The 18,512-nt window shown below is 39.8% G+C and overlaps 1 protein-coding gene across 1 annotated transcript; it reads left to right on the forward strand.

Annotated features, from left to right (window-relative positions):
- The first annotated feature begins 2,919 nt into the window (after nucleotides 1-2,919).
- On the forward strand, nucleotides 2,920-16,007 carry LOC121932236 (alcohol dehydrogenase 1B-like). Its single transcript, XM_042470745.1, has 9 exons — nucleotides 2,920-3,040; nucleotides 4,243-4,344; nucleotides 6,644-6,782; nucleotides 7,034-7,121; nucleotides 7,246-7,465; nucleotides 8,813-9,076; nucleotides 11,304-11,439; nucleotides 11,778-11,916; nucleotides 15,780-16,007. The coding sequence occupies exons 1-9, from the start codon at nucleotides 3,023-3,025 to the stop codon at nucleotides 15,802-15,804; spliced, it is 1,131 nt and encodes a 376-aa protein (XP_042326679.1). The 5' UTR covers nucleotides 2,920-3,022; the 3' UTR covers nucleotides 15,805-16,007.
- Nucleotides 16,008-18,512: the final 2,505 nt, after the last annotated feature.

An 18,512-nucleotide genomic window follows, 5' to 3' on the forward strand; every position in this document is an offset into this window, starting at 1 on the left:
TTGAAATCTCTAAAACTTAATTTTAAAAAAAAATCAAAAACAACTTGTATGACCCCTATGTTTCTTGCAGGTGCAAGATTTGAGATCACAAGTAGACATTTTGGCTGGGCTGCTCTGACAGTTTAAGTCCAATGAAGTAGTCTCTTAGTGTAAAGACAGGCATATTCACATTTTTATCATATTCCTCCAGTGCCTTCCATAGGAAATATTAATTATTAGCTTTTAAACAGCCTTCTAAAACACACTGACAGGACTAAGATGGTACATACAGCATGGGGAATGGTGGAGAAAGCTGCCTTAGTGTTAAACTTACGAAGTCTTATGAGATCCTTCATTGTGTTTGCTTTGCGTAAACCTACACTCTTATAATTACACACCAAAACACTTTTCTGTTGAATACTGACATTATGCAACTGATATTCTGTATTTCCCCATGTGTCTGCTTGGGGTAGATGGGTTTTTTATTTTAGTTTTGGGATTTTTGCTGTTCACTTTTTAGCCTGATCTTACTGGCAAAAGTTTCCCTAACATGAATTTTTATTGCCATGTTGTGTTAATATTACTATATTTGTACTGTAATATTGAGGTGGGTAGTTACACCTGAAAAGCAACATATAAATACTTGAAAGCATTAAAAAAAAAGATCCAACCAAAACAATAATTTACAAAAGTTAAAATGAATGAAATGTCAGCACTATTAAACACATGACCAAAACAGCTAAAACACTAAAACCACTTCACATGCTGAAACTACATAGTTAAAATTCAAACACCGACGTATATAAAAATGTCTTCATCTGCTGGTGGAAAGACAGGATGGAAGGAGGCAATAGAACCTCCCATGAAAGGGAGTTCCACAGTCTGGGAGCAGCTATAGAGGGCTCCATGGATTTCTAAAATCTAAGTGAATAAAGTGGTATATTTAAGACACTTATTAATAGTTATGTGCCGTTCAAGAATGTACAACTGTAGGCTGGAATCCTGTTGTTTGACCCATTCAATCAATTGTTCAATAGTCAGTCAACAGGCAGGTAAATCCAATTGTTCAATGCCTCTACTTTGTGATTTCAATCTCTATGAAATGGTTACATTCATGGAGTTTTGCTAACCAGAAAAACACCACCACACATAGAAAGAACATACAGTATATGTGACACCAACATCATTCTGGCCCTCATGAACAAAGTCTTAATTTTAATTAGGAAAAAGGCGGGTTGCTGTTGCTCTTCAAATACACAAAAGATATGTGTTTTTAAAGCAGACACTGAAAGCTGAAACAATAATGCCAGCCAACATCTCTATGCCTATGTCAGAACAACTTCAACTGCTGGAAGAGGCAAGTAAGTGATAAAATAGCATACAGCTATAACTACACACAGAAGTTCTGTCTAACTAAAAACTATACTCTGAGATTGCTTTCGAAAAGCAAAAACAAGGTTGGTTTTACAAATAGCAGAATCAAAATATTTGCAATAAATAACAGATACATGGACACACCAGTGCAACTGCAATTACATAAATAATATAAATGTCAAAAATAAAGTGAATGCTTCAGCCATATCCTCAGACCCTTTCAGTTCCTTCCCTCCCTTGTCTTGTCAATGGCCTACCTCACTTGACCTAATGCCCCATTCCACTGTATTCTCTCCCATCTCCCTGGAAAACCATCATACCAAATCAGCTCTGTTTCTGCCTACCTGACTGCTCCCACCATTGGGTCCATTCATGCTGTCTTTTGCATTCTTCCATCACAATGCTCCTGGCTTCAGTCCAGAGCTCTTATGGTTCCTGGTCAATTAGGATTAATACTGTAAATCTATTTTATATACTATGTTTAAATTCTACCAGGATGTTCTTCAGGTTGTATTTTGGCACAATGGTTGATTATTCTAATTTTTGATACTAGCTGTTTATAGTGTGCCACAGTCTGCTCCTGGCCTTGATTTTACAGAGAGAATGGAACTTTTCCAGCTTTTACTTCCAATTATGTATTCTGTCTGATTTCTATATTGGCCATCAGGTAATGTCCGTGAATACAACTGACTGAAGAATAGTTTGCATTGAACAAATGGTTGGCTTCACAAAATTTAATGAGTCATTCTTTGGCTTAATTTCTTGATTCTAGGTCAAATACACCCACAATGTTTGGTTCTGCTCTGTTTCTTTCTTTTGTGTTCCAATTGCTTGTGACTGCCAATATGTCCTGTTTTGGTATGTGATCGATTTCCTCCTGGACTCCAACACAGAATCTTTCAAATCCTTTTTCTTCTGCCTCTATGGTTGAATCATACACCTGGATTATCATTATTTGGATGGGTTTTCCCTGAGGTCATATTGATATGATTTGGTCAGCCTTTGCATTATATTCCATTGACTACTTTTGCTACATCTCTCCTTATTACTCCCACCTCATTTCTTCTTTTCATTTCTTGAATAAAACATTGTGTAATTATCTGATTGAAAATGTTCCAGTGATGTCTACATTAGCTCATGCAGCCCAATTATTGCAATATCTATACTGTACATTCTATTTCTTATTTTACAATATCTAATTTCCTCTGACCCATGCGTCTCACAATACCTTTTCCTATAGTTTGTATTGTGGCAGCTTTGAACTTTCCTTTCACCCAGTTGTGTCAATAGCCACAGCACTACTTGTCCTTGTCCTCTAATGTGCTAAGATGCATTGCAGTACTGTTGAGTCAGTGCCAGATTTAAATCAGTGCCGGTTTTAAACACAAGCTAAGGGAATTTAAGAAGCCCCATATGGGCCTCTTCAACTTGACAGTGCTTCAGCAGGTCTTAAACCAGTCTTTGTGTTGAAAATTCCCAGTAACAAAATCTTAACCTTCCCATACAATCAAACTAGAGGAAACAAATTAGCTGAAGAGGAGTGGCCAAGTTCTTGGGGTGGAGCTCAAAAAATATTGAAAAACAAGTCACATCTTTGCAACTGATTTAGTCCATCAAGGAGGGCAAACTAGAAGCATACAGAAAGGCTGCGATTGCAAAGCCTAGCATCATGAGCACTGCAGGGAAAGTAAGTGGGTGATTTCTTTTAACATTGCTTTTTCATCCCAGGTGTGTGACTCTGTGTGCGCCTCTGTGTGTAAAAAAACTGGCACCTAAACATACAAATAGAAATAGCTATATTGCACATTGATCAGAAGGAAATTGCTTTTCTGAGGGAGAGTCTGTGGCAAAGTCCACCACAGAATTTGCCGATACCACAATTATCCTGCTCTGAAGAGGTGGCATTCTTATCATGCATGACTGCTTTCTCTCCGCAGAATCTGTAATCAAACAGGAAAAACTTTCTGCCCTCAAAATGTAGAGATACTTGAGTATATGCCTGTGGAAAAGATTGTATTTCTTCTGAAAGTTATAGAAAATGAAAAAAGGAACACAAAATATGAGAGAAGGGAGGCAATTGGCATTTTTGTGTAAACGAAAGGCTTTGTAATAATAATTCTTGTAGAAAATGTGGTTCTCCTCTCAAATGAACTAGTGTGGAAAAAACAATCTGGAAGGAGTAGTCCTCGGATGGAGCCAAGAAGAGTACATGACCTGATTAAACGCATGATTATGCTTGTTTCATACATAACTAACTTGAAGTTTGTCCAAGATTTTAAAGATGTTGTTTCTGTAGTGGTCATTGTTTTCTTGAACAGTGGAACCTTCTCGGTGCACTTCAAACTTCCCATCATTCCAAATGTTGCACAGCTACTGCTGTGTTGTACAGATGGGTGCTCCTGGTCAGGAAACATACATCTGACATCTCTACATGTTGCTAGATATGTTGAAATTGTTCCCCAGTTATTTAGCTCCTAGCCTTTCTCTTTCGATAAAAACAAAGGAAAAAATATGATGAGATGAATATCAACTGTTCTTGTCAAACCAGGACATTTGAAGGTTATGTAGTCTCCACCTATAGAAGAAGATGAAAAAGAATCTTTTCAGACTGAAGATGTGAGAAAGTCCTTGCAAGTAGTAAACTGTGAGCAGATATCCAAACTTAGAAAAGTTCCTATGGGGGGTGGGTTAGATTCCCACCTGGCAGGGTGACTTTATAATTTAAACAGTAATTTCTTTAAGTTCTGGCCTTACAAGCAAGGCCCACTGAACAGTAAGCCTCTTGATAAACTGTCATGAGAATTTGGAAAGGAAGAACATAAGAATGCTTTATTTTAAATCTGTTAGTTATTAATATAAAAACGGTTTCATCTCCTATTATTTTCACAGGTCATCAAATGTAAAGCAGCCGTACTCTGGGAACCTAAGAAACCATTTAGCATTGTGGAAATAGAAGTGGCCCCACCAAAAGCACATGAGGTTCGCGTTAAGGTAAAGGAGAAAAACCCAAACCTAGATTAATGCAGATTATGTATATTCTCCCACATTCACTCAACCCAGGTTGGCTCTACTATTAGTCAGAGTGAGACAGCTGCCCTTTGGAAGCATGTATTTCAAGCTGGAGAGACTGAGAACTGGGACAGCTTTCCTCTTCCATACCCTTCAAGCCTCCTACACTAAACTACTGTATTGCTTTAAGTTACCGGGCAGGATGCTGTCCTGTTGTTAAATTTAATTGTAAAGCTAAAGTAAGATTCAGTTGTTGATTCCAGTAGGTAGGCTATATGTAGAATATGGAGGGGAGGTGGTATCATGTTCTTCACCTCAGGCACATAAATGCCTTGCACTATTCCTGGTTCCTCAGACTGGCAATCTGCTGCTGGAGCTAGAGTTCTGACGCACAGCTATATGTCTACCATCCAGATTGGCTTCTTCATTTATTTTACTGAAGAAATAATGATTTACAGATCTATAAGAAACTTATCTGTAGACATGGACTGCCATCCTGTTAATGACATATGCCAGCATAATGTTGGTGTATGTTCTTTTTTTCATTTTAGTTGTTGTAGTGGGAGTACTTCATACCTCCTTTGTACAACAATGTGACTCCTTTTTAAGTCACCTTCCTCCTGTCCCTCCAAAGACTTATGGGTCTCTACATTTAAACTTGGTAGTACCATATCAATTGCATATCAGGATATTATGCTTATGCATAATTGCATAAGCATGAGAACCAACATGATATAGTGATTTGAGGCTTGGACTATGACTCTGCAGATCAGATTTTGAATCCCAGCCCAGTCCTATAAGCTCTCTGGGGACAGTATAGCAAACCTCCTCTGATCAAAACCTGCCAAGAAAACCCCCATGATACCTTAGGATTGCTTATAAGTGGAAAACAACTCAAAGGCACTGAACAAAAATAACAATAATAATCACGGTTAGGGCTGGCAAAGTTAAAAAGACATCTGCAGTGAGTTCAAACAAATAGCTGCCAAACAGTCCTCTAGTTCCAATGAACTTTGTCAGAGCTGTGCAGCTGTAGCAACAATAAGAGTTGCTGCCGCAACAGTGAAGTGTTTTGGGGCCTTGCAGTTGCACTAGCACTAGCCCAGGTATGCCATATGCTTGCGAATCAGACAGTTAAAGTGATATAGAATCTGTATGAGTTAGTGGGAGGTCTATACCCTTATCTGAAGGCATATCCTTACTTCTCAATATGCCTATTGTATTGTACTGCATACACAGGGTTTTCCATTAAGATATCTCAGAAACCTCAGTTTGTGGAGGAAGGAGCCAAAAGAGCTCAACTTTCCATTCCTCAGTCTTTTGCAAAGTGCTGGCCCTTAACTGCAAAGTTTTACCTGGCTCGCACCCTAGGTCCTTGAAGTAAAACCTGTTCAGCCAGTCTGCAGTCACTTGTCGATGACATCTTCCAGGTGGTCCAGGGGATGAGGAAGACAGTAACGGGGGAAGTGGATTTTTGGTGGTGTTGCCCTGTCCTTGCTAAACAATAAGAAAGACGGAGTTGTAGCTTAATTCTTTTGTATTTTTTCATTTTACATTTCATTCTTGTTTATGATTGAGATAATGGCTAGTATTCTACATCAGCTACAGTATGCTTAATTATGTGACTTTGTCATTCACCACGCGCCACTTGCTGGCAGAATGGACCTCTTTATTCTCCTGATACCCTGTGAAGTAATTTGGGGAAGATGTATGATTATCGCAATAGTGTCCAAATTGTGACTAAGTAGCCATCATGAATTCAGAAAAGTTCCATTTTGCCAGCAATTGGAACATGAGTGAATGGGTTTTCATCAGGCTGGGCAAGGGTTGGTTCGAGAATAGCTTAACTAAGTAGCTGGTGTAATTTTTATTGTGTGTGTGTGTGTGTGGTGTTGGTATTTGATTGTATTTAATCCTTTTATTTGTAAATCGTTACCAAAACCGATATTGAAAGGCAATACAATGTGCCTGCATCATACGTGATATATGTGGCTTTCAGCATATGCTGAAAGCCACACCGGAAGACTCAGTCCACCCTGGAAGGGGTAATAGCGTGTGCATCCATAGCGTGAATGCATGCTGCATCGCAACCACTAGCCCTATTATTTTTAATGGGGTTCAAGTGTATGCAGAGTTCCCCTAACCCGGGGGGGGGGGCAGAACAGATCCCCACATGAAGGAAGGGCCCTCTGTATAAAGACATTTCTTAAATGATAAATGAATACACCAAATTTCTGAATGGGAAGCAGTTGTCTGTAGCAATCTTTCATCTTTATTGCAGATTTTGGCAACTGGAATCTGTGGCTCAGATGACCACATAGTGAGTGGTTCATTAAAAGTTAACTTTCCCATTATTCCTGGCCATGAAGCAGTTGGTGTTGTGGAGAGTATTGGGGAAGGAGTTACCTGTGTGAAACCAGGTATGTCAAAACATACAAAGTCCAGCTTCCTCTAGCTTCTCTCTCTTCCCTGTTGGCTGGAGCAGTCTATGTGAATTGAAAGTGCTTTTTCTAAGAAGTCTCAACCAATAATAAATGAGGTTTACTGTCACAAGAGATCTCACTTTTTGCAATAGTTTGGGCAAGCCCTTAGCTATGTACAATCTCTGCTATTATTTAGTCTAGAACCTTCAGGCTCACAATGTGTGTGTATGTGTGTGTGTAATTTCTAGGAGACAAAGTCATCCCACTGTGTCTCCCACAATGTGGAAAATGCATCCCTTGCAAGAATCCTGAAGGCAACCTGTGCAAAAAGAACGAGTAAGTTTTTATTATCATTTGAAGCAGTATTAGAAAATACTAATATTTTATTAATACTGCAGCCTTTCTTGTGCTTTTTGAAAATCAGCCTCAACAGTCTGATTTCCCTTTCCATGTTTTGAAGCTTTGTCGAAATTAAAGGATTAATGTACGATGGCACCAGCAGATTCTCTTACAAAGGGAAGCTAGTTCACAGTTTTATTAGCTCCAGCACCTTTACTGAATACACTGTGCTGCATGAGGATTCAGTGACCAAAATTGATCCTGCAGCTCCTCCTGAGAAAGTGTGTCCCATAGGCTGTGCATTTTCTACAGGCTATGGTGCTGCCATCAAATCTGCAAAGGTAAGCATTAGGAGGTAGGCATTTGACCTCTATTCTTTGGGGTGCCTTAATCTGGGGTATTTTCTGACCTCAATTAGCATTACAGTGTGTTGCAAGGCATAAAAATGCCTCATACCCATAAGAATGTTTATGGTACAGAATCATTCTACAACACTGCAATTGTTGTTGTTGTTGTTGTTTCTTATTTGCCTCTTCCCATGGATTGAGGCAGGGAACAACAACAATTAACAGACAAACAACATCAGTTAAAACACATCAGTTAAAGCACACATTGATGTAAAAGGACAAATAAGATGTACACATAAAACAATAAACATTTAAAATTCATCATTTAAAATTCACAATTTAAAAATAATCTGGATAAACCTGCCAGAAAAGATTGGTCTTCAATGTTGTTTTGACTTCAGACAGTGTATTCAGCTGTCAAATCTCTCCTGGCAGGTCATTCCACAGTGTAGGGAAGGCTGAAGAAAAAGTCCTCTGACTGACAGTTGCCAACCTAGTCCTGGCTGACTGGAGTAAACATCCACCAGAGGACCTGAGTGTAAGGGTGGATTGTATGGGAGGAGGTGATCCTGTGGGTAACCTAGACCCAAACCATGTAAGGCTTTAAAGGTAATAACCAACACTTTGTCCCTTGCCCAGACAACTAATTGGTAGCCAATGGAGTGATTTTGATATTAATATAATGTGATCACTGCTAGATGTCCCAGTAATCAATCTCTCCCATAGCCAGGCCTGAAACCATATTGAAGTTACTATAGATAATCTATCTCATCCAGGAATCCCTGAAACTGGGAGCCCACCAAATGGTCCAGTACCTTGCCCAAAAATTGAATGCTGCAGACTGGCTGATAGTTGTCAATATAGTGGGATCCAGGAGGTTTTCAGCAATAGTCTTATAACTGCCTACTTCATCATGCTGGAACTCTGTCATGTTTCAGTGACTGCTCCCTCTATCCTCTGGCTTTTTTGATAAGCCAGAAAGGTCAAGGATCTAACACACATGTGGTATCTCTCATCTCTCCCAGAATCATGTCCACATCTTCACAGTGAACAAACTGAAAAGGTAGCAGAAATTCAATGATGTTACGTACAATTCTTTGATTTGATTTTATCTAAGATTAATTTTTATTAATTTTAATACAAATAATCTAATTTATAATCAAATTATTCCCATGCTATAGGTATGAAATCCAGCAGATAAATTCAAAGACCTCAACAGATAGATAGATAGATAGATAGATAGATAGATAGATAGATAGATATAGCTACTTACTGTAATCATGTAATTTCATATTTCTAAGATTCTCCAGATCAGTTCTTAATATGCTGATTCTGATGCAGGTGAAGCCTGGTTCTTCCTGTGCTGTTTTTGGTCTGGGGGGAGTTGGCCTCTCTGTGGTCATGGGCTGTAAAGCAGCTGGAGCATCACGAATCATTGGGATTGATATCAACAAGGATAAATTTCCTCTAGCTAAAGAGCTGGGAGCCACTGAGTGTGTCAACCCTCTGGATTTCAAGAAGCCCATCAATGAAGTGGTGCTGGATATGACTGATGGGGAAGGTGTGGACTATTCATTTGAAGTGATTGGACGCACTGACACCATGGTATGTGCATAACATACACTATGTGATTGACCTGAAAGGGGTTGGGCTGGAACACCTCCATTAGTTTTGTTATTCCTTTTTCTCCAGATTCTGTTCAAATAATATGTTGCAAACAAGGCCAATGGTCAGGGATTCTTGCAGTTAAATTTAGAGTTGGTTTAACTTATTCCCATTAGTCACTACAATGTTGGAAAAGTAGCCCATTCCCATTAGTATGACCAGTGGCATGCCTAGTATATTTGATACCCAGTGGAGAACATTTTAACTCCTCTGTCCTCTCTACAACAAAATTATTTTCAGTAATAATCATGAAATGAATAATAACAATGGCCAGGAAAGAAATGCAGACAGGTAAAATTTTATTGAGCTTTATATAACTTTCCTCAGATCTTGCGAAAGAGGCCTCTTCTTACACCTTTTGTCATTTTCTATTTTAGAGCATTGGTTATTCCAGTAGTTCACCTTGTCGATGCTCACAAGTCCTTGAACGCTTGCATTCGGGATTCTTATTCTACTTCTCTCATCTTTTGTTTTAGTTTCTTGTCTCCCCTTAACTTCTCGAGAAGTTTCATCTGTCATCCAATGAGGCCTTTCTTTCTTTTTGGATGCAGATAGGTTGTTCGTTTGTTTGTCTTTTGGCTGGCTTTCTTCCCTGACTTCACTCCAGGTTTATTCTGGCTCCCAGTCAGTTAGGCTTAATAGTACAGCAGTGTTTTTTTACATTTAATTTCTTTAGGGATGTTCTTCAGGTTGCATTTTGGCATAATGATTGATTTAGTTTTCTTCTTTAGCTTTACTCTAGTTTTTTATATTAGTAGTTCATAGCTGGTGCTACAACTGTTCTTGCTCTTGTTTTTGCAGAGAGAATGGGGCCTTATGGCCACATAGCCCGAAAAACCCACTAAAACTAAGAATTGAGTCTATTGCAACATCAGGCAACATCCATGTATACAGTTGTTTCTTTGGTTGCCAGAAGAATGTGTTTGCAGTGAAAAAGCCATTGGCCTCACAACCTCAATCAGTTCCTCTATTACTTCTTCTTCTTTTTTGAATTCTAGGCCAAATTCTCCAACAATCTTTGGTTCTGCTCTGTTTCATACTTTTGCATTCCTGAATCTGCTGATTATCATCTCATCCTGTTTGTGTGTTTGATCAATTTCTCGGCCACATAGAATCTTTCCATTTCTCCTTCTTCTCCCTCTATATGTGGAGCATAATCTTGGATTATGATTACATTGTCATTACTTTTTTTAAAAATGAAATTTTAGAATTCGGGCTAGCTAATGGTCCTACTGATGTACTAGGTAGAATGCTGAAAGTTTGGATTTAATCTGGCCATATGATAGCTGTACAAAATGAGCCTTGGATAATATTCTCTGTCCAACTCTTGATATCTGCACTCTGCTCACCATTCTGCAGGGAAGAAAACATGCTGAATGGGGTAAATTATAAGTTCCATTTGAAGACAAATAGAAAAGAAAAAGGAGGGGAAAGGAATCTACAGCCCCTTTAAGACCAATTTGTTTATATGTTAGCATGAGCTGTAGAGGATTTAAATCCAGTTCCTCAGTGATTGCATCTTAAGTCTTAAAGAGACTGCTAGATTCCTTTTATTCTCACTATAGCAATAGCAAGTACATTTCTATACCATTTATTAGTGTACTTAATCACTACCTAAGAACTCAGAACCTTGTGGTTAATGAGTGAGTAGCTGCAGTACAGGCGTTTAACCATTGTGCCACCAGGGCTCTATTACTCCCTTATATTTTGCCCCAGGAGGAGAGAATATGTGACCTCCCTTTTGGTCTACCACTGGCTACAATGTTGGGAGAGTAATGTGCAGCTGAAGGCTTTCATGGCCAGCATCCATAGTTTTTATGGGTTTGGGGGCTATGAGGCGTGTTCTAGAAGAGTTTATTCCTGACATTTCGCCAGCAGCTGTGGCTGACATCTTCAGAGAACGTGATCACTTCCTCTCAACCAACAGTATATATACCCCACTCTCTTCCATGGCAGCATTCTCTGGCAAAATGTCAAAATTAAACTCTTCGAGAAGATGGCCTCATAGCTCGAAAAACCCACAAAAAATGTTGAGAGAGTAATTTATAACCTGACTGCTTGCATTGTTCCATATGCTGTTACAGAAAGTCAAAAGAGGAGGGCAGGGCATGTCAAATAGATATTTTCGTGCCTTGATCTGAATTTGAGATTTTGGTTTTCCCCTTAGATTGCAGCCTTGGCCTCCTGCAACCTGAACTATGGCACAAGCGTGGTTGTGGGAGTAGCTCCTTCAGCATCTGAGATTACTTTCTCTCCCTCACTTCTCTTCACAGGACGCACTTGGAAGGGCTCTGTATTTGGAGGTATGGCCTTAACATTAGGCAGCAACTGGCTGCTGAAAGGATTTATTACAATTGTGTGATTATGAGAGGCTTGATGTGTGCCATTACTGTCAGATTTGTGGTAGAAGATGAATGAGAAGGAGCAGAAACATTCCAAGTTGTATCAGATAGAACAAAATACAATTCCAGATGTTGCTGAACTGCAAGTCTGAGCAGCCCTAGACAGCAAAGCCAATATATGACTTGTGATTTAAAAAAAATGTGTAAGCATGCTTCAGTATAGAAATCTGTGGAAGCTTGAAAGAGCTTTAACCAGCAAATATGTGTTATGTCTTAATCATGAACAATCTTGTTTGCAGGCCTGAAAAGCAAAGATGATGTTCCTAAACTGGTTTCAGAATTCATGGCAAAAAAGTTTGTTCTGGACCCACTAATTTCCCATGTTCTGCCTTTTGATCAAATCAATGAAGGTTTTGAACTGCTCCATAAAGGGAAAAGGTAAATGTTTCCTCTTTTTAAATAGCCTTTATTCCCATAGTGGTAGCTGGTGGCCTCCATGTCAGTGAAACAGAGAATGTACTCTGTTTTTTAGTCTGAATTTTAATGGCACTATGTAGGATGCTGAATGTGTTTGGGGGATAGAGTTCAGCTCTTTGGATACTTCCTTTACCATTTAGACTACAACCCAGAACAAGTTCTCCTCCTTGCAGGCATGGAAGCCCACAACCATCATAGTCTTCACTCAGCTCAAAGTGAGGAAGAGTGGTCCAAAGGATAATGTACAGGTGTGACAAAATCTGTCTTTGGGCAGGATTCCCTAAAAAACAGGTTTCCATATTTTAATATTTGATGCAGTTGCTGAATGTGCCATTACTTCCCAGTTCAGCTTTTCTCCATATGAAATATCACTCCTAGACAGTGCTTTAATTGACTAGTAAAGCTTGTTGCTGAATGCTTTCCATTTCATTTCCAATTTATGGCAACCCTAAGGCTGCCATGGGGTTTTCATGGTTAAGATCTGTTCAGAGGGGGTTCGCCTTTCCCATCCTTTGAAGCTGAGAGAGTATGACCTGCCCAAGGACACCCAGTGAATTCTCATGTCAGACTAGGATTTGAACCCTGATCTCCAAATTCATAGGAGTTTATTGCACACACACACACACCCCAAAAAGCGACTTACCCCTGATGGGATAGAGTTGCTTAAAGGATGCAGTCAGGCATTATTGCATGGGAAATGCCAACAATGCTATTGGACAACTGCATTCCTGCTAAATCCTGGCTCCCAGACACATTCACTGGCTGATTTGTGAAGTCAAGAGCTTCTCGACTGCAAATCAGCCCACTGAGTGTGGTTGGGAGCCAGGATTTAGACAGGATGCAGTCACCTGCTGCCATTGGTGGCATTTTCCAAGTGATAATACCCAACTGCATCCTGTAAGTGAATCTATCCCACCGTAGTCCATAGTCGATAAAGTCCATAGTCCAATGCTCAAACCACTACATCATGCTGGATACATCAAAATAGATGGCTTAGTACAGATTTTTCATCAATAACTGTCCCTCTGTTCTCTAGTTGAACCTTTATATAAAATTTGTCACCATATATGTCCATGGCTTCAACAGACTTTAAAGCCATGTGACAGTCCCAAAACTCACTTAGTAATAATAATAAGAACACAACACATGTTCCTGGTTTTTTTAAAGACAGCTCACAAATGAGTTCTAGAATGATTAATACATTAAAAGAGGTGGTGTGTGTGGGGCCTTTGCATTACACAAATGTAGCTTTAAGATTTCACTTTAACTGCCACGACAACATCCTATGGAATTGTGTAGTTCATCATTTGATGAGGCACAAGAGCCCTGTTCCTGAGAATTCTCAATTTGTGATTGTATGCCTTCAAAACATTTCCAATTTATGGAACCTATCACTGGCTTTTCTTGGGAAGATTTGTTCAGAGAGGGTTTGCCTTTGCCGTCTCCTGAGGCTGAAAGTCTGTGATTTACCAAAGGTCACCAAGTGCATTTCCATAGCTAAACTGGCATTTGAGCCCCAGTCTCCAGATTTGTAATCCAATTATCAATTCATTACACTAAAGTGGATGGGGAATTCTAAATCTCTTCCCTAAACTTCAGCTCCTAAGATTCCATAGGACAGAGCCATGGCAGTTACAGTGGGAAAATTGTTTATTTTACATATAATATAAAATAATCCCTGAGGTTCCTTGAATGCACTTTATAGATGCTTTTGTTTAGTCAGGATTTTCCTGTACCAGATATGGATGACTGACCAGTTTCCTTTTCTCATTATTTTTAATGAGGAAGACTGTACATCTTATCTTCTTATACTGTGGCAGCAGTCAAAGAACTGCTTTTGTAGATGACACCAAATTAGGAGGAATAGCTAATACTCCAGAGGACAGGATTAAAATTCAAAACTACCTGAATAGACTAGAAAGCTAGGCCAAAGCTAACAAAATGAAATTCAACATGGAGAAATGTAAGGTACTGCACTTAGGGCGGAAAAATGAAATGAAAAGGTATAGGATGGGGGACACCTGGCTGAACGAAACTACGTGTGAAAGGGATCTAGGAGTCCAAGTAGACCAGAAGTTGAACATGAGTCAACAATGTGGCAGCTAAAAAGGCCAATGCAATTGAGGATTGAGGAACAACTTAGGGAGCTGGGGATGTTTAGCCTGGAGAAAAGAAGACTAAGAGGTGATATGATAGCCCCGTTTAAATATTTGAAGGGATGTCATATTGAAGAGCAAGCAAGCTTGTTTTCTGCTGTTCCAGAGAACAGGACCTGGAGCAATGGATGCAAACTGCAGGAAAAAAGATTCCACCTCAACATTAGGAGGAACTTCCTGACAGTAACGGCTGTTCGGCAGTGGAACACACTCCCTCAGAGTGTAGTGGAGTCTCCCTCCTTGGAGGTCTTTAAACAGAGGCTGGATGGCCATCTGTCAGGGATGCTTTGATTGAGAGTTCCTGCATGGCAGAATGGGGTTGGACTGGATGGCCCTTGTAGTCTCTTCCAACTCTACGATTCTATGCTATTCTATGCTAAAGGTTTGAAAGAAGTGCTTTTGAAGAGGTTTGATCCAATAAGGAAAGCTCTCTACCTCAGGCAGTCCCAATTGGGCAATTTCTGCCACACTGGGTGGGTCTCTGCATTTCACAGTGGTAAAACTGATTGAACAGTCACAGGATAAGATCCTACATCATTTGTTTCTTCTGTAAATTACTCCTTTCTGTTATTTTTTTCTGTGCTTTCCCATACCTTGACTGAGCAAAGTTGCCCTAAGCTCCAACTGATAGCAAGACTGCCAAAGTTTGAATAACAATAAGTAAAGGTTCTTGAATGATCTGCCGACAGTGTTTGCACAAACATGCCAGCTACGAAGTCTCTTTCCCAAGTTTTAAGGGTGGGGCACAATCTTGAACTTTCCATTTTCTTTTCAAAGCTAGTAGATCATTTTTGCTATTCAAGTTAAAATTGTGTTTGTTTCCTTTTTGACAGTACATGAAAACATTTTGTAAAAATATTTTCCAGGCTTTTGAATAGTGTGGACCTTTTATTTTGGAAGTTAGGTATAATACAGTGGACCCTTGCTATATGCTGGGATTTGGTTCCAAGATCCCCCATGGATAACAAAATCTGTGGATGCTCAAGTCCAATTAAATACGACATAGCAAAATGGTGTTCCTTATAAAAAGTGGAAAATCAAGGACGGGGTACAAACCGCCGCTTTGCGGCGCTCCCCGCCGCCGCCATTTGCTCCGTGCGGGAGCTGCAGCAGCCAAACCGCGCAGCTCCCGCGCGGAGCAAAAAAGAAGCTCCATTTCGGAGCTTCTTCTTGCGGTGCCTCTATGATGTCGTGAGGCGCCTGGCTCGGACTCGCGACGTCATAGGCGCCGCGACACGTCTGGACGCTATGCGTCCAGTACGTAAAGATGGCGGCGCCCATGTAGAAGGGGCGCTGCTATCTTGTACATATAGGATACGTACTAGGGTTAGGGGGGTGCGGAAGCACCGCCCCTTCCTAACCCTAGTACGTATCCTATACGTACTATATGACGGTTTGTATCCCGCCACGGTTTGATATTTGAAATTTATACTTTTTTGAACATTTTCAAACAGTGGATGCTTGAATCCGTGTATAAAAAATCTATGTATAAGAAGGGCCAACCGTATATTATATGGCAGGTTCATTAAAATCAACGAGGTTTAAAACTAATGTTAGTCCTGTTGATTTCAGTCAGTCTGCTGGAAGTATGGTCTGGATCCATCCTATTAACCCTAATATGGAGAACAGAGTTCATCATCATTCTTTAACTGTTTTCTGATGTTTCAGTATTCGCTGTGTTCTGGTGTTTTGAAGACCCCAGCCATGAAGAAAATACAAAACAGTGGATTTTGCCAGCTGAGTTCCCATCAGATCAACAGACTACACACTTTGTAATGGGACATCTGTGCAAAAGATGGGACCTTGCAGACTGATCCCAAAATGATTACATCCCTCTCTGTGTATAAAAGAAAGAAATTAAAAACAAGACTTGTCCTGTGCTTCATATTTTCTGTACTGCAAAGACTGTGATCAGTAAAGCAACAACGAAAATAATAATGATATAGTTCAAAACTAAAACAGAGAACGGAGGCTTAGAGTGTAATTAGTTTGGTGCACTAATTCATGCATGAATTGCAAAAACTTCCTGAATACTCACTAATAATGATTTTTATAGAACACTATAATGTTGGAATATAACTTTGTATACAGTATTTGATACGGATGTCATTAGTGATTAAAAATCAGTCTGTTTTTCAGTGCCCTTTCATCACATATACGTATTTAAGTTTTTCTATGTAGCCTTGAATACAGTATTCAAATAAAGGTTTAAACAGGAAGAAATAATTTGTATTATCCTATAACTTAATAAAATATTTAAATATTTAAAAAAAAACAACTTATATGAGACCTATGTGAAATGCCAAACTTAGAAAAGTTACTAGTAGCTGTAAAGTTTTAGGATGCAAGTAGACATTTTGGCTAGGCCACTGTGGGAGATGTAGTCCAAAGAAGTAATTTTTCCAAGTCTGGTAAAATGATTGGCATGGAACTCTTTTAGAAATAATATATTTCTTCCATAGAAAATATATTATTTAACTATTACCTTTGAAACAGCCTTGTAAAATCTGCTTTAGGATTTAAGACTGTATAATGGTTACATTCATGGAAGTTTGCTCACTCTACCATGAACTGAAAATGTACACTGCCCAATGGCCCAAAAAGTATTGCCATCTGTGGAAAGAAACTTACAAATATGTGTGATGCCAATATTATTCTGGTCTTAATGATCAAAGCCTGACATTCTAATAAGGAGCGGCTGCTCTCACTCTTCAAAACACATAAGAGATGTGTTTATAAAGAGACACTGTAAGCTGAACCAATAATGGCAGCCTCTGTCTATCTCCCTACATCAGAACAAATTCAATTGCTGGAGAAGCAAATAAATTGGTATCAAAATGGCATGTAGCTATAACTACCCACATGGGTTCTAACTAAAAACTGCACTCCTGTATTCCTTTCAAAAAGCAGAAACAAGACTGATTTTATAAATAGCAGAATCCAAATATATGCAGTGAACAGCAGATACATGGACAGTCCAGTGTAACTGTAGTTGTTATTATGACTGTTGTTGTGTACCTTCAAGTTGCTTCCAATTTACAAACACCCCCCCCCCCCCCGCATAAGAGAAAAACCACGTAAGCTCAAGCCCCATAAGGAGTAATGGGCTTGTGCCTGCGGTGTGCCCCTTTACTCCTTCTGGGGCATTGGAGCCTTTTTTCCAATGTGGCTTCCAGCATATGCTGGAAGCCGCCTATGGTGTGCCCGCGTATGACACAGGCACACTGTACATAAATTCAATCTGGACAATGAGGAAATTGAAATAGTCAAAGAATTCCCATACCTAGGATCAAGCATTGACCAGAGTGGAGACTGCAGTCAAGAAATAAGAAGAAAACTAGCTATGGAATAACTAGAAAAGATCCTGAAGAGCAAAGATATACAACACAGCACTAAAGTTATAATCATGCAGGCATTAATGTTCCCCATTGCCATGTATGGATGCGAGAGCTGGACAGTGAAGGAAGAAAGAACATCAACACACTTGAGATGTGGTGCTGGAGAAGAGTGCTTATGATACCATGGACAGCCAAGAAGTCAAACAAATGGGTCCTTGAACAGATCAAGCCAGAACTCTCACTGGAAGCCAAGGTGATCAAATTGAGGCTGTTGTACTTGGGCCACATAATGAGAAGGCATGAATCACTAGAAAAAACAATAATGCTTGGAAGGGTAGTGAGGAGAAGAAAAAGGGGAAGACTGCAAGCAAAATGGATCGACTCAGTCAGGGGAGTCACAGGCATGGGTTTGCAGAGACTGACTAGAGCAATGGAGGATAGGAAGCCTTGGAGGTGTCTCATCCATCTATTATGGGATTTTCTTGGCAAGATTTGTTCAGAGGGGGTTTGCAATTGCCTTCCCCTGAGGCTAGGAGCATGAGATTTGCTCAGTTTCATTAGTGGATTTCATTACCAAGTAGGGAATCGAAGCTTGGTTTCCATAGTGGTTGTCCAACTCTCAAACCACTATGCCATGCTGGCTCTCTGTAACTGCAATTATATAAATAATGCATTCATTTTCCTTCAGCTCCTTCCCTCCCTTCTCCTGTCAATGGTCTGCATTACCTGACCTCATGCTTCATTCCTCTGTATTCTCTCCTATCTCTCTGGCAAACAGTCATACCAGCTGAATTCTATCTCCTCCTGCCTAATTTTTCCTATATTTAAGTCCTCTCAGGATACATAATCACTGCACTATGTTTTACTTTCACTTCTGTGGCTGCATCCTATGGCATCTAGGTGATTGTAGCTTGGTGAGACACTAGAGCTCTCTGGCTGAGAATTGTAAATATTCTTCCTAAACTGCAAAGGAGCCAGTGTGGCATAGTGGCTTGATGCTGGACAACGACTGTGGAGACCTGGGTTCGAATCCCTGTTCAGCCATGAAAACCCGCTGGGTGAC

Source organism: Sceloporus undulatus, chromosome 5 (assembly GCF_019175285.1).
Source record: "Sceloporus undulatus isolate JIND9_A2432 ecotype Alabama chromosome 5, SceUnd_v1.1, whole genome shotgun sequence".
Classification (NCBI taxonomy): domain Eukaryota; kingdom Metazoa; phylum Chordata; class Lepidosauria; order Squamata; family Phrynosomatidae; genus Sceloporus; species Sceloporus undulatus.

What these genes read in the sequence shown, in the direction of transcription:
- LOC121932236 (XM_042470745.1), top strand. An exon ending in CACATGAGGTTCGCGTTAAG is followed by an intron (nt 4,345 to 6,643) that starts GTAAAGGAGAAA and finishes TCTTTATTGCAG; the next exon opens with ATTTTGGCAACTGGAATCTG. An exon ending in AACCTGTGCAAAAAGAACGA is followed by an intron (nt 7,122 to 7,245) that starts GTAAGTTTTTAT and finishes CATGTTTTGAAG; the next exon opens with CTTTGTCGAAATTAAAGGAT.